A 15,418-nucleotide genomic window follows, 5' to 3' on the forward strand; every position below is an offset into this window, starting at 1 on the left:
TTTGTATTATGGTAACATCTACAAGCCCCAATCAAGCCTCAGGGCCCAACTATGCTAGAAGTAACAAAGTCAACAATCTCAGCCCAAGCGAGTTTATGGCCTACAAGTCACAGGATGTGATAAGTGAATGAGACAGATACACCTGGTGGGGATGATATGGGGGGTTGGATTTAGGCCCATCTCTACTGAATATTACCACAGCCCATAGCACACAGCAGGGCTTACCTCAAGAACTGTTTAACAGACACAATTTTGGGGTGTAGTTGACTTTCATAACAATAGATCTAGTAATAATATATTGCACTCTCTCTCAGGGAACCTCATGGTGCTTTAAGAACACTAATAAATTAAGCCTCACAACACATCCTGTGAGGCAGGAATTATTCTCCCCATCTACAGATGGGGAAACTGAGGCACAGAGCTGTTGAAGAGACATGCTCAACATCACACACAAAGTCACTGAAAGAGCTAGGAGTAGAAACCCAGGCTTGTGCTCTAACTATTTGGCAACACAGCCTCTGTTAGAACTAGTGAGGATGAGTTTATGTTTAACCTAGTTGCATATTAGTTGTGAGGGAGAACCAGATCTACTAGGAAATTTGAGTCACTCAGTACAGCATTGGAACAGTATTAGCTTTTGGAACCATCCAGTCTAGAATTGAATAGATTTCACAACGGCCTGAACAGTTAACTCATGAGGATGGGGAATGAATGGAATCAGCTAAGCTGGGTGAGGGGTTTCCCTGGTCTTTTTCATTCTGGCTTGGGTTTCCTACAACTGAGAACTAACTCTGGATCTCAGTCCTCTGAAGCCAGCTGGATTTGCTGGGATTAAGAATTAATCAGCCTGTTACCCTCCTGCGGTGAGGGCGCAGTAGGGCCGATTTGCTCCATCATGGCAGTCTGTAGGATTGCCAGACAACCCACAGTCCAACTACATTTAGCATCCAGGCCAACTTGTGGCAATGGGATGAGCCTCTTGGCCATTCTGTGATTGGAACACAAGCAGGTAGTTCTTTTTCACATTCGCCATCCCCTGGCTTCCTGGGACACAGGTTACTTGAAATGACAGAGCACACGGAGATGATACCTGCACACACAATCCAACCCAATTTTTGGTGGGGTCTTGAGGCTCAGGCAACTCTCAGTCTTGGTATAGGAGCAGCCCAACAGAGGCCTCCTCTGCCTGGCAATCCTATCTAGACTGATGACTGTCTCACAAACACCTCCTGCTCCTTACCCATTAGATGGGGGCTTATAGGAGAAGCAGAGGGCCCCCCCTCTTATAGAGCTGGTACTTTACACCCAGTACTGATAACAGACTAAGTGACAATCCCAGAGCTTGGGAACCAGATGTGCTGATACCAATTGGCATTGGAAGCCAAGTACAATGGTAGTCAGTAGGGACCAGGAACCAAATGATACTGACTGGGATTAAGAGCCAGCCATATTGATGCTCAAGAGCACTGGGAACTAACTGAGCCTGGTGCTCGGCAGGCCTAAGAACCAATTGGGGTGGGGGGACTGATAGTGGTTGGGTTTGAGAAACAATTAAAACAGCCATTGTTGGGATTGGAGACCAATAGGAATGGTAATTCTTGGGACGGGGGCACAATTACATCAACTTGTTTGGATTAGGGAGTAAGGGGAACAGTCATGAGCCGGGACTCTCTCTCATTGCGTGTACGTACAGCACCGGATCTTCTTCGAGTCATCTTGGTGTGATGGTACATAAAAGAATGCTCACGGGAAGGAGGAGCCCTTGGACTAGAAATCACAATATGAAACCACCACCACCTGAATACAAAGTAACCTGACATTTGAGGATCTTAGCAGCTTGGGCTCTAGTAGGGTTTCTTTACTCCTCATGCAGTTGCCAATCATTTATATTGAATTAATTAGGACTAGGACCAAATGGACTAGTCCACTGTGGAATGGTACTGACCACGGTTAAGAACGATGGAGTAGACTCTGAGCATGAACTGGAATGATATTAGCACAGGGAGGGAGACTGTGTGTGGAATTTTTCTCTTTCTGACGCCTCCTTTCACACTCCAGCTCTTCACACCATTCCCCGCCTTGCTCTCAGTGTTGTCACCCATCCGTTTCGTTCTCCCTCTCCTACGTTTGGATCACCCTTCCTACACACTTGGCTCCATCTGTTTCCGTCTGTCTCCCACCCAAATACATAGACACACAGCACGCTTCAGCTCTCCGCTTTTCTGGCACGCGTGCACCCAGGCATAAATATTCATAGAAATTATAGAATCAGAGAATCATATGGGCTGGAAGGCACCTCCAGTTAATCATCTGGTCCATCCCCCTGCATCAAGGCAGGATAGATTTCATTATCCCTAAACCATCCCTACTTGATAGGTGTCTGGGCTCATCTGAGCTATCCCCCACCCTGCTTGGCGGCTTGTTTTCAAGACCCGCTGGACGGTAGAGCGTTTTAGCCTGGCTTCCCCCCTGCTTTTACTTAAGCCCACTGCCTCTTGTTCAGCACAGTGTATGGGAATCTAGACACATGATGCCCATTAGTGATAACAGGAGCTGTAAAGTTAAATCCAATCAGCCACGTTACAAAATATACCCCCTCCACTTGTTGCATTCACACAATCCCCTTCTCCTTGTCTCACACATGCACTCCGTCTCCCTCTCCCCCTAATGCACACAGTCACTCCCCCTTGTGACACATAGACATATGTCTCCTATCCCTCTCTGGGTGCGATTCTGCAGCCCTCTCTCTGGCTACTGCAACAGCCTGCTCCCCTTTTGCCCAAGCTAGATCTTCATGGCTATACGGATCTGCGCTGATTTCCGCCAGCTGAGACTCCAACCCACTTTGTTACAGAGTATTTCCACCCCAGGAAAACATGGTTGGTTTGGTGTGTTTTGTTTTTAAGATTCGCCATCTTTTTTTTAGAATTTAATTTCCATCCTTGAGAAACACAGAGGGGACAGTGGAAAGTTTCTTTAAGGGATGGCTTAACTTTCAGCTCTTGGTTTATGCTACCAAAGCCTGTGGCTGCATTGAAAGCTTGCGGCCTTTACTCACACAAGCAGTCCTTGTTCATGCAAGTAGTCGCACTGGGTAAGTAGGTGTTGCAGGATCAGTCGCTTAGAATCTCATCCAAAGCCCATTGAAATGAGTGCAAAGACTCCCATTGTCTTCTAAGGCTTTGGATCAGGTCCTTCGAGTAAGGCCTACGTTATAAATGATGCTTTTACCGATCCCTAACACCTCTTTATCCCAGCTCATCCAGGGGAGGACGGATGGTGTTGTGGTTAGAGCCCAGCTTTCCCCATCAGGAGATCAGGTGTCTCTGTTACCGGTTCTAAAGAGGGATACGTCTTAGGCTATGGAGTATGACAACCCCCTTAGTGTTTGTGTCTGTTTCCCATTCTACAGAATCGATGCCACTGGTGGATTAAGCCTTTTTCACCGCACACGTGTCAGAGCGAAGTCTTGTTGTCATCTGAAGTTTGGGTTCCTGGAGGGATCCTAGATCTCCCCAGCACCTCTCCCCAACTTTATAAATCCTCCTCCACTCCCCTGAGCTTGTGGTTCCACCAAACACCACCAAGACAGAGCAGATCTGCTGCCATTAACATGACTCTACATGCAGGGGAGAGGAGCTGAGAAAACGTCTTACCAGATTAGTGAAGATATACGTGTAATAGGCTGACGCCATTCCCAGTTCAGCTGCCTGTGAAGGAGAGGAAAGGAGATTAGGCTAGAGAGTGACAATCTTCCATCTCAGCAGCAGTACTGGGGGAGCCTGTATCAGATTTGCTTTTCGTATCTATCACTTTGCATGAAGGACTCTGCTGTCCTTTTAAAAGCCATAAAGGGTAGCACCCAGAAGCATAGTTTGGCCTATTAAAGTACAGATGGGGATCTGCTTTTTCAGAAGTGCTAAGCCGTTGCAGCTCCCACTGAAGTTAATGGAAGCTGCAGGTTACTATGAATTATTACTTAGTTCGATTTCGGTAGGGCCTATGGACCCAAACTGGCCCCACTGTACCAACAAATAACCCAACGATTCATTGATTTTTTTAAATCCCAAGTCATTATGACCATCTAATTCAACCTCGTGCATAATGAAGGACAGAGGATTCGTCCCTACACCTAGCTCTAATCCAGGATTTAGACAATTCATCACAGGTGAATAAAGACAAAGGGAGCCGGGAAGGAAGACATAATAATCGAAACAGGGCCAAAAATTACTCGTAACAATGGTTTTAACAGTCCCCGGTTGCCAGATGACGTGCTGAAGATCAAACCCAGAGTGTGGTCTTTACAAGATTCAATTCTAATGCCAGGCCTGGTCTACACACACATTTGGTACCGGTGTAAGTATGTTGGTTAGGGAGGTGAGTTTTTTAAAAAAATCAATATATTTCTACGGGTACAACCCCTAGTGTAGACACAGTTATACCAGTATAAAGGGTGTCTTATACCAGTATGGAATAAAATCTTTATACTGGCATTACTGTATCCACACTAGGTGGGATTGCATGAGGTTAGCTATATCGGTAGAGTTAAAGCAGTACAATTTGTGTGCACAGACAATCTGTAAGGGAAGGAATACACAGCAAGGTATTGTTGGAGAAAGTAAAGAGACACTGCTGAAAAATAATTCTGCGTGGCAATTTTCATCCTCTTGTATCAGGTGGCTTGACACCCCTGCCAGTTTCACTCCTCTTCCAGTTTCAATTAAATCCACTGTTTGTTTTGCCCTGTAATGATCCAACCATTGAATATGCTCAGAATTGCAATGTGTAAATCATCCCGAATGATTTTGGGGGAGCTCCTCCACTTCCCATCTTTTCTCTGCCCCCCCGCTGGAGGCTGTTGGTGTCAGGAAGTGGGGGGATGAAACAGATACAGACGAGGTGGAGCTCCTGGCCTGATTAACCAGCAGTAGGTAAAGATTCAAAGCAAGGCAGACAATGCTGCTCCCCGCAAACATCCTGCCCTCACCATGGAGGAGTCCTCACTGCTTTTCCCACTCCCCTTTCTCAGTCAGATGCCTGTGATCAAAGAAACATAGCAAAGTAGGGCTGGAAGGGACCTCAAGAGAGCATCTAGTGTCCCCCACTGTGCTGAAGCAGGATTAAGTATACCTAACACCCTTCCTGATATGTGTATGATCATGTGTACTTAAAAACCTCCAGTGACGGAGATCCACAACCTCCTTGGGAAACCTATTCCAGAGCTTAACTACCCTTAGAATTAGAACGTTTTTCCTAATATCTAATCTAAATCTTCCTTGCTGCAGATCATGCCGATTACATCTGGTCCTACTCTCAGTGGACCTGGAGAACAAGTAATCACCATCCTCTTTATAACAGCCCTTAACATATTTGAAGACCATTATGATGTCCCCCTGCAGCCTTCTCTTCTCTAAACGAAACATGCCCAGTTCTTTCAACCTTTCCTTGCAGGTCATGTTTTCTAACCGTCTTATCATTTTTATTGATCTTTATGAACATAACAAATCTACAGCCTCCACTGATGCACGAACGGCTGGCGTGATGCATCCTCTGCAGGGAAAATGAAAAGGAGATTTTGTAGCCTGGTAGCTATTTGCTGGGACCCTTTGCTGATAAGCTGAAAGCTGGAAAATGAAGTACAAAAAGACGGGGGCGGGGAGGGGAAATTAGAGGAACTTTAATATTAACACCACTTAGGACTTATGCACAGCGTGTTAGGATAAGAGCCTCAAAACACTCTGGACTACCTCTACTCCCCTGACATTGACATACCATTGACTTCAGTGGGAGCAGAATTTGGCAAAGGTTGAGTGCTTTAAAAATCCCGTCCCAAGAACTAGGAAGTGCTTTACAGACACTAAGCAGCTAATCTGCACAGACACCTCTGTGACACAGATCAATAGGACAGTGCTATCACCTGTCTTTTACAGATGGGGAAAGGGAGACCATGAGAACATAACTTGCCCAAGAACACACAGCAAGACAGTGGCAGAGAGAAAACGAGATCCTCCAGATCATCAGGCAACGTGCTCTGACCACTGCCTCCCACCACCAGACCACAGTGCCTCTCATCTTCTGACCGCTGCACAACACAGTTTTCATATCTAAAGAGAGCAGCAATGTCTGCTCTCCCTGTGACCGACTCTGAAATCAGCAAGTGTTATTTCAAGGGAAGAAAATCAAAGAAAGCAACAAGCGGTCTCCTTTCCTCCATTGATCTCATCCATTTAACATACCTATTGGCAAAGCTGGGGCAGGCTGGCTATATAAGAAGCAACCATGTGTCTCTAGACCATGGGGGAAGGGAAGTTATGAGAAGTTGTAGCTTCTGCCTCATTGTCCAAAGGTAGCAGAGTGCAAGAGAAGGGCTGGTAATACAGGGTTTGATCCAAAGTCTTTTACAATTAATGTCAGTCTTTCTGTTTGGATTGAGCCCAAAGGAGGTAACTGTTTTATAATCATTATCTTCACTCATTGTTCTGCTTGCTCTCCCAGTATACAGTTCCCAGTTTCACCAATAGCAAGAAGTTCATAAATCATAAGAGCATTGTTCACTTCCCTTCCTCCTTAGAATCCTCTGCACAGGGCGACTGCATTAAATGTTATTGAATTGCTGCAAAATCTTCTCAATCTTTGACATCTTCATCGGTCACGGCCTGAGAATCCCCCAGAGATGGGAAGGGAGAGAGAGTGTGTCTAAAAAGCAACTGTGCTCTGTAGCTGTGGAAAATTACTATGGCAACAGGCTGAGGGGATAGCCCTCAACAGTGAGAGAGCTCATTCAAATCCTTTATTAACTCAGAGACGAAATATATAAATAAATACAAATCCACCCCAACCTGAACCCTCGTCTTTGATTTCCCGCACATAAGAAGCTTCAGAGGGGTTAGTGAAATAACAAAAATCAAAAAAGGAAAGTTGTTCCTCAGTGAAAACTACAATGTTGCCTTTACATGTGCAATTAAAACGACACCGGAATGGATTGATGAGAGATCCAGCTAGTGTCACTTGTGACAGTACAGACTCTATTAGAAGCCTTAGTCTAATGTCAGTCTCTGGACCGAAGTCTGACATCTGTACCAGCAAAGATTAGCAAGGGGAACATTTTGAATGGACGCTCATCAGCCGTCATGCCTCATGTCCCAAAAGTAGCTATCTACAATTGAAATTCTGCCACTGTTTCTTTGCATCCCCAAGGCAACATTCATATTCTTTTCACCACAGTAGTAAAGCAAAGGGATCCAGAGCCGGTCAGGAATTTTTCAATTTATCATTTTTCGTTTGGAAAAGACCGATTTGTGGAAACCGAAATGTTCAGCGGGAAAGGGTTGGCTTCAATTAAGCTCCCGTTTTGGGGAAAGTTTCAAAAAGTCCCATTTCCTCATTTTTAAAATGAAAAATTCCATTTTTCAGTTCGAAACGACGTATCGTTTTGAAATTTAAGTGAATGGGGGGGGGAGGAATCTAATAAATAATTAAAAGGTCAAAATCAAAACAAAATGTCGTGACTGACGCAATCCAATTTTTTCTCCACATTTTGGTCCACAAACATTTTTGAGACTTCGACTTTTCGTCCCGATTCAGGATGGGGACGTTTCCCGAAATCGCGGAAATTTTCCTGGGATGGGAAAACCATTTCCTGTCTAGCTGGAAACATAACTCACTGGAGAACATGATCTACAGGTGCCCCACTGTGCTGATTGACAGCGCATCTGAGTCTGTTACAGCCGCGGCGTGGGAGCATGGGTCCTTTAGCTCAAGCTGTAGCAGCTTGTGGTTTTAGCTCTGGAGGTCCCCACGTCAATCCCTGATGAGTCAGCCAAGATGGCGGCTGTCATACAAAGTCTCTCCAACTCTGGTAGGTTGGGACCATGGCACACATTTCCTTGTGGACAAGATTCTTCGTGGAAACTAGCATGTAGTTGTACAGCCAGTGGGACTGACAGTTGTATAGGACCACCACTAGCCTAATACATCAGGCCTAGAAAACATGCATTCTGTTCTTGCAGTGAAGATGACACACAGCATCATGGCCCTGATCCAAATCTCACTGAAACCAACGGAGAGCCCCACTGGCTCCAATGGGCTTTGGATTCGGTTTCGTAGACTCAGATGATTGACTACCACACCTTCTACACTGTCAGGAATCCCTCGTCTAACCCCATTGGTCTACTGAGAGATGAATCTAGGGAGCCAGAACTTATATTTATTTCATTTGATAATAGGCTAAAAAGCCTCCCATTCCACAGAGGCTCTGGAGAACTGCACTAAAGTGGAAGCCCAAACTGGAGCCAATGCTGAGATTAAACCAAATTCTCTAAACAAACACAACAACTGTATGGGAGACAATAAAATAAACAAACACAATCTGGTAAAAATAACCAGACAGAGAAACACAACAGAGACGTGCTCAGAAAAGAGAGTCCACACTGCCGGCAGACTGATTTTCAAAAGCGCTGAGCTGCCCTTGCTCGAAGTCAATAGGAGCAGTAAGAGTTTGGCATCTTGGACACCAAGCCAGACACCTCTGGGGCATGCACTCAGAGTATTTAATCTATTTGTTCTACAGCCAGAATCCTGGAGGCAGTGAGCAAACTGTTATCCCCAGGACCTCAGCATCAATCAGTGGAAATCTCCCTGGAGCGTAGCTAATTTTCGACCGCACTGTAGGAATTTTTAAGCTCCAGAACCGTACAACGCACATGCAGAAGGATCATTTGGTGGAAGCAAGGCAGTTTATGAAGCTGTAATTTCACAGGTGCCTACCTTCTGGAGGATGATGTGGGACATGGAGGCATTCGCATGGACAATGATGGTGGCAGTTTTGTCGTCTCTGATTTCTTTTAGGAGTGGGGTAGGGTCCCGGCTGTCATCCAGCATCCGGACCGAGAGGGTGTCCTTCGAGATAAGGAACTGACGAAGCAGCTTCTCTAGGTTTAAAAGGCCTTCAAATAAAAGAAACACAAACAGACCTTTTGAATCAAGAGTACCCCACCCATGACAACAGCTATCCTCTTCCATAGGAACCCATCCTTTGCAAACCTGGTCAGACAAATGGTGTAGCAACATGCTGCAAAGCAAAGAAGCCAAGTCTATGTCCAAGGGTCTCTCCTGTGACCAGCAGGGGAGGGGAAGAGATGGAGCAATTTGTAACTCTCTGTGGCCATCTGACGGAACAGCCTGCAGCCCTCTCTCAGAGGGAAGATCATCTTGACACAGGGCCTTTCTGAAGGTCATTCTTTATACAGCCGAATAGAGGGGAATGATCACATCCCTCGATCTGCTGGCAATGCCCTTACTTATACAGCCCAAAATGCCGTTAGCCTTCTTGGCGACAAGGGCACACTGTTGACTCATATCCAGCTTCTCGTCCACTGTAACCCCTAGGTCCTTTTCTGCAGAACTGCTGCCTAGCCACTCGGTCCCTAGTCTGTAGCAGTGCATGGGATTCTTCCGTCCTAAGTGCAGGACTCTGCACTTGTCCTTGTTGAACCTCGTCAGTCTGAGTATCCCTGATTCACACTATAAGTTCTTTGGGGCAGTGGTTATCTCACTCTGCCTCTGTGCTTTTTGGCATTTCTGTCGTATAAATAACAACAACAAGCATGTCCCTAGCCCAAATACCTTACAATCCTGATTCGGCAAACCCTTATGTATGCAATGAAGCCAGTAAAATTCCTGGCATGATGAAAGATTATGTAGCATCCAGCCCTAGACTGGGCTGGAAAGGGAGGAGTTTGGTTGGTTAGCTTTTTTCAAAGGAGGAATTAAACAAATGGAAACTGGACTAGTTAACTACCAGCATCCCTCCAAAGGAAGCAAACAAAGAACAGATCCCAAACCCAGAGTTTAAGGCCAGTGCCCTGGCTGTCAGAGGGGCACTCGGGGTAAGTCTACCCCGTAATAAATAAATAAACCAGTGGCACCGAGTCTCTGAGCCTGGCTCAACTGACTGGGGCTCACGCTACGGGACTAAAAATAGCCGTATAGACATTCCCACTCAGGCTGATGCTCAGGCCCTGAGGCTGACCTCTCTCACTTGGTTTCTGAGCTTGAACTCCAGCCCAAGCGGGAACGTCTACACTAATATTTTTGGCACTGTAACATGAGCCCCGTGACCCCGAGTCACTTGACCCGGCTCTGACTCTTGCTGCCACGGGGTTGTTTTTTGTTTGCAGTGTAGACGTACCCTCACCGTTCCTGTGTTTCGAGCCCAGCACTCAACTCTTCAACTAAATGTCATTTTGACTGCACTCAACCGTTTATTCACCCAGAAAGTCAAGGGCTGGGGAAGCAATACACTGTGATACGATGCAAGGCAATCAAGAGGGAGAGTGCTGCTCTCAAGAACGCCCAACTCTTCACAAAAGGCAACAAAGCGATGCATTACAGAGATGAAGCCTACATGAGTGGAGTCTCATTCACGGAGAGGTTTTTCAGCAAACCAGTGTGCGTGCACTGAGCGCTTTACCATGTGGTGCCCCCTGCCTTTCCTCCTTAATCCAGGAGGAACTCAGCTGGGGACTAAAGCAACTGCAGTCAGCAGGATTTCTCTGGGATGGAATTAACGTCCTAGTCTATTTCTTCATGGAGGGTGAAATTCTAAGAGGCCATATACGCCACCTGAGTGTTATTTTATGGGTTTAAGTGGGATCTAAATGTTGTCTATGCTTTGTGCCAGGTCTCTGCACAGTTTCATTTCCTCCACACCTGCAATCTCCTTTCCTACCAAGGAGCAGACGCTTCCAGCAATAACAGTCGGTTATTAATAATCACGTTTATTCCAGTCGTGCCTAAAGGCCAGCCAAGAATAGGGTCTCATTGTACCGGCGCAGAGAAGTAGATGGTCCCTGCCCCAGAGAATGTACAATCTATAAACAAGCCAGACACAGGTTGGGGGAAAGGGTGTAAGTACAACTACTCGGCTATTATTTAGGCAAACTCCGAACCGGCGCTCACACGAGAAAGATCTGAGAAGCACCTTCACTCACCACGATTCCATTAAGCCCTCAGAAAAGGAGGCTTTTGTGTTTCCTTTGTCTTTCTAAAAGTGGCCCAGTTTCACGGCAATTATGCATTTCTCTTGGTTAAGAAAAGGACAATGAGGAGGACAATGCAAGTTCCCAAGCTGCTGCTACCAACCTGAGCTGATTTTAAACCCGAGGCCTGGGGGTGAGGAGACCTCTGTCTCATTAACTGATGCCCCAGCATTTAAAATCGCAAGAGCTGGCACGGAGTCATGGAAGGATAATCCCAAGACTACTGGCTGTGTTATTTCTTTGGAAGGCATTCCTAAAGCAAACATGAATTATTTTGTATTCTTAGCATTGCAGTAGTGACAGGAGGCTTTAACTGAGATTGTGGCCCCCTGGTGGTTGGAATCGTACAACGTTACAGCCAGAGACCACCCCCTGCCCAGAGAGATGTGCAGTGTAGGCAGGACAAAGGAAGGATTATCACTCCCATTTTACAGGTGGGGGAAAGTGAGGCCCAGAGAGATTCTTGCCCAAGGTCACACATGGAGCCAGGAATTGAACCCAGGCCTTCTGAGTCTCACGCCGGTGCCTTAACAACAAGACAATCCATCGTTTCAATGACTGGATTTGGCCCCACGACTCCCCTCTGCCGTAGGTCAGTGTCATTAGCCCCATGTGGCAGATGGGGAAACTGATGCCCAGAGAGGGGAAATAACTTAGCCATCATCACACGGGACTAGAACCCCCATCTCCCGATTCCTAGCCCAGTAACTGAACAACATTTGCCCCCCAATAGCATAGCAGGGGGACTCTCATAGGAGGGCCCTGGGTGTTTACAGAATAACAGTCACTGGGCATCTACAGAGCAACACCAAGAACACCAGGAAACATTTAAACTCTTCCTGGCAAGGAGCGGCCGTAGGTTATGAGAATTCTACGGACTCCCTCCCTGCCGGCTTCAGTGGCAAGGCTAATCACGCCAGGACGGGAGGCAGTGCAGGCTGGCGGAAAGGGCACTGGTGTCTACTCCCAGTACGGCTGCTGACTTGCTGGGTGGCCTAGAGTGAGTCATTTCACTGCTCTGTGCCTCAGTTTCTCTCTCTCTCTCTCGCCTGCGAACTCCTTGGGGCAAGGCCTGTCTCTCACGCGGTCTTTGCACAGTACCTAGCACAACAAGGCCCCAATTCAAGGCCCTCAATGCGCTATGATAACCCATAATAAGGACTTCATGGTGCAGGATGCTGGTGCATGAAGGGTTAAAGCCAGCTTCTCCTGTCTGCAGAGAGACAGGCCTGAGCTGCACATCAGACTAAATCAAATGACTTTCGCTCTCCCTCACTGTGGACTTCAGGAACGCATTAGCCTCGCTCAGGATGCATCTGCCCAGATCAATACCAAATACAGCAGGACTGCAAGTCCTGGGGGAGGGGGAAGAGGACGCCTGCCTTATTGCAAGCTGGTTAAAGATGTGGAAGGCCGGCTGTGGAGATGTTACTCAGGGGAGCCTCCTGCATGGCACACAGTCATGCTCGGGCTCCATCTTGAGCAATGACAGTGGGGAGGTAGCAGGACTCCTGGCAGGTGGGCGCAGAGCTCACGTTGGAGTTCTCAGCTCCGTGTTCCAGGTGAACGAACACATATGGAGGCGGAGGAGGCAGGGGCCCCTCCTCCAGCTCAAACACTGGGGCAGGCATCGGCAGCAAACGCTCTATGCAAAGCGTTGCAGAATAGGAGTCTCTCGCACAGGCAGCTGGATTGTGCCCTTACAATCTGTCCACAACATGGGGCAGCACCTCCCGAGCTGCCCTCCCCCGGGAATGCCTTAGGGGGAGTCATTTGCTATTGCTCCATCTCATACTCTGCTGGGCAGCCCACAGGTGGGGAGTGGAGCCAAGGGAGCGAGGTCAATTTACACCAGGCTCTGCCCCCCACACTCTGCAGAAATTCCCCGGCAGAGAAAGAAAAGCCAGCAGGACACGCTGGAATTTTCTAGTGTGTGTCTAATTTCAGCCCCGCAAAATAAAATTAGATCCTGCTCCTTAATTCTGCAGGCCGTGTGTCTCAGCCATGCATTAATGAGGCAGATTGGAAAGCATCCCCTAACGCAGCCGCTAAATGGAACCGCAAGTCACATCAGACCCTCATTTCATCTCTCTTGATTAGTTTTTCCATTTTTATCCCTCCCCCACCACCCCACCGCCCTCCACCAGTGCTCGCCCTACCCTAGCCTTTCCCGAGTCCTACTCTATCCCACCACTGCAGGCAGACAGCGGTGGAGACTCTCTGGGTCAGAAGGCACAGCCCTGCTGGCCAGTTTCTAAACCAGATCAGGCACCACGAGGGGGGTGAGGAGGCTCGGCGGAGACAGCTGATTTCCTCTCCTCTGGCTTGAGGGAATTATCATTCCCAGCACGTTATATCCTGCCCATAGCCCCGTCATCCCCGCCTCTCGGCGTGGGGAGGGAAGATTCTGTTATCTGAAGAGATTCCCTTTTTTGTTCTAGTGACACGAGAAAGCGGACCGCCCGCCGCTGACAGACTGGCACTTCAGAAGGCTGTTTTACAGGCCAGACATGAGCAAGGACGTGTAGACCCCTCCCGGCAACTTTGAAGAGCATAAATGAGGACCACCAAGCGTGGAGAGGCATGAGCAGATGTGGACACAATCTGCGCTGTTCACCAGGGCTCATCTGGGAGCGGCAAAGCCGGAATGTTTCCCAAACCAAGCACGGTACCCACTCACCTTTTGTCTGGGGACTTAGAGGCAGCTTCATGTAGGGCAGTGATACTCAGACCTCAGTGGTTCAGGAGCCAAATTAGTGATCAACATTACCCACAAGAGCCACAGTAGGGTGAATTCGTTGTTTCATTTACTATAGTACTAGACATTCATATTTAAACAGTACGAGAGGGGAAATATTTAGTTTTTATATATAGTATTATTATTTTATCAACTACAAGTGGTTAATAACACAGTAAATGCCTCCCAATTGGTTAATTAAATCACACAATGTTTCAACATCATGTGCTGCAAGGAGACATATTAAAGAACCACTTGCAGCTCGCGAACCACTGTCTGAGTATCGCTGCTCTAGTGGCTAGAGCAGGTGAGTGGGACTCAGGAATACAACAGTGAATAATGAAGTTTTCCGTCCGAGGCCTGAAACGACCGAGCTGAAAAAATTCCAGTCAATTCAAACGGAAAGCCTTCTCCCCTCCCCTCCCCCACCCCCTGTAAATTGTTGTTTAAATAAAAACTTGAAAAACAATTGTTCTAAGTTGATTCCAAATGATTTGGGGGTGGGGGTGGGGGAGTTGTTTCAAGTCAACTATTTTTTCCACACGTCCCCCCCCCCCCTTTATTTTTAATTGGCCAAATGTTGATTTGAAACGAAATGGTCGAAACAAAACGTTTCCGCTTTAAAACTATTTTTTGGTTCAACTCAACCTTTGGCTAAGTTCAGCTCGGAGTCGAAAAATAGGTTTGGGGACCTGAACATTTTTTTTTTCCGATGAAAAAACTATTAGTTGAAATATATTCACCCAGCTCTACCCCAGAGTCCTGAGCCTTGCTGACTCCCTTTCCCCATCAGACAATGGTGATAACAGTGTTTTCCCGTCTCTGTGATCAAGGGCTATTGGAGAAAGCAGGATCTGTGCATGCACATGTATCCATGCAGGCAGTTCATTCCCTGCACTGTAGTATTCAGCTACAAGCCTTGACCTGAGCAGAGGATGATGGCACAGGGATGCCTCGGCCCCAGAGGACCACTGGGGAGATGCCACCTGCAGGCAGTCTTCCCTGTGCGCTCCCTGAGGGTGAGCCGTTTGCAGCAGCCATTATGCTGGCACAGATACGAAACGTGCACACACGGGTAGGCGTCCGTGTGGCCTCAGGCATAGAGCCTGCTCCTTTGCTTTGATTCACCCCTGGTTCTTGGACTGAATTAAGCAGCTTGCCTTGTTTTCCCTCTCACTGCCAGGGTGCAGATCACAGCTTGTACAACACATGGTTGGGATTGTGATAGCAACAGCCATCTCCGCCCACAACAGATCGGAGTTGGAATTGTGTCCTATTTGCCGCGGGTTTTCTAAAAACACGCAGCGCCTTCCAGGTTAGAGCGAATTATCCCGCACAACCTCTCTGAGATGGGGAAACGGAGTCACGGGACCGGAGTCTGCTCCCGAGTGCACTGGTTTTGCACCGGCGTAACTCCATGGACTGCGAGAGAGAGTTACTTTCTGTTCACTCCAGCATAGGTGACAACTAGCTCACAGACGAGACTTTTCCGAGGTCGCAGGGTGAGTCGGTAGCAAGACTAGGAATAGAACCCAGGAGTCCTGTCACACAGTCCTGCGTTAAACCAAACAGCTCAGACTCTCTGCTCCTTGGGCAGGAGTTTCTAGCTATCGCACCAAAACAAACAGTGTGGGCCCTCAAA

The 15,418-nt window shown here is 47.5% G+C and overlaps 1 protein-coding gene across 1 annotated transcript in view; it reads right to left on the reverse strand.

Annotated features, from left to right (window-relative positions):
* The window catches only part of GRIK4 (glutamate ionotropic receptor kainate type subunit 4), a 179,217-nt gene that overhangs the window by 81,830 nt on the left and 81,969 nt on the right, over nucleotides 1-15,418 (reverse strand). The window contains exons 5-6 of the mRNA XM_029912896.1: nucleotides 8,767-8,945; nucleotides 3,657-3,710 (exon numbers count right to left, since the gene is read on the reverse strand). Of these exons, the coding sequence (XP_029768756.1) occupies nucleotides 3,657-3,710; nucleotides 8,767-8,945 (233 nt within the window). The remainder of the gene's footprint in view (nucleotides 1-3,656; nucleotides 3,711-8,766; nucleotides 8,946-15,418) is intronic.

This window comes from Terrapene carolina, unplaced genomic scaffold (assembly GCF_002925995.2).
Source record: "Terrapene carolina triunguis isolate 2854851 unplaced genomic scaffold, T_m_triunguis-2.0 Scaffold374, whole genome shotgun sequence".
Taxonomy (NCBI): domain Eukaryota; kingdom Metazoa; phylum Chordata; order Testudines; family Emydidae; genus Terrapene; species Terrapene triunguis.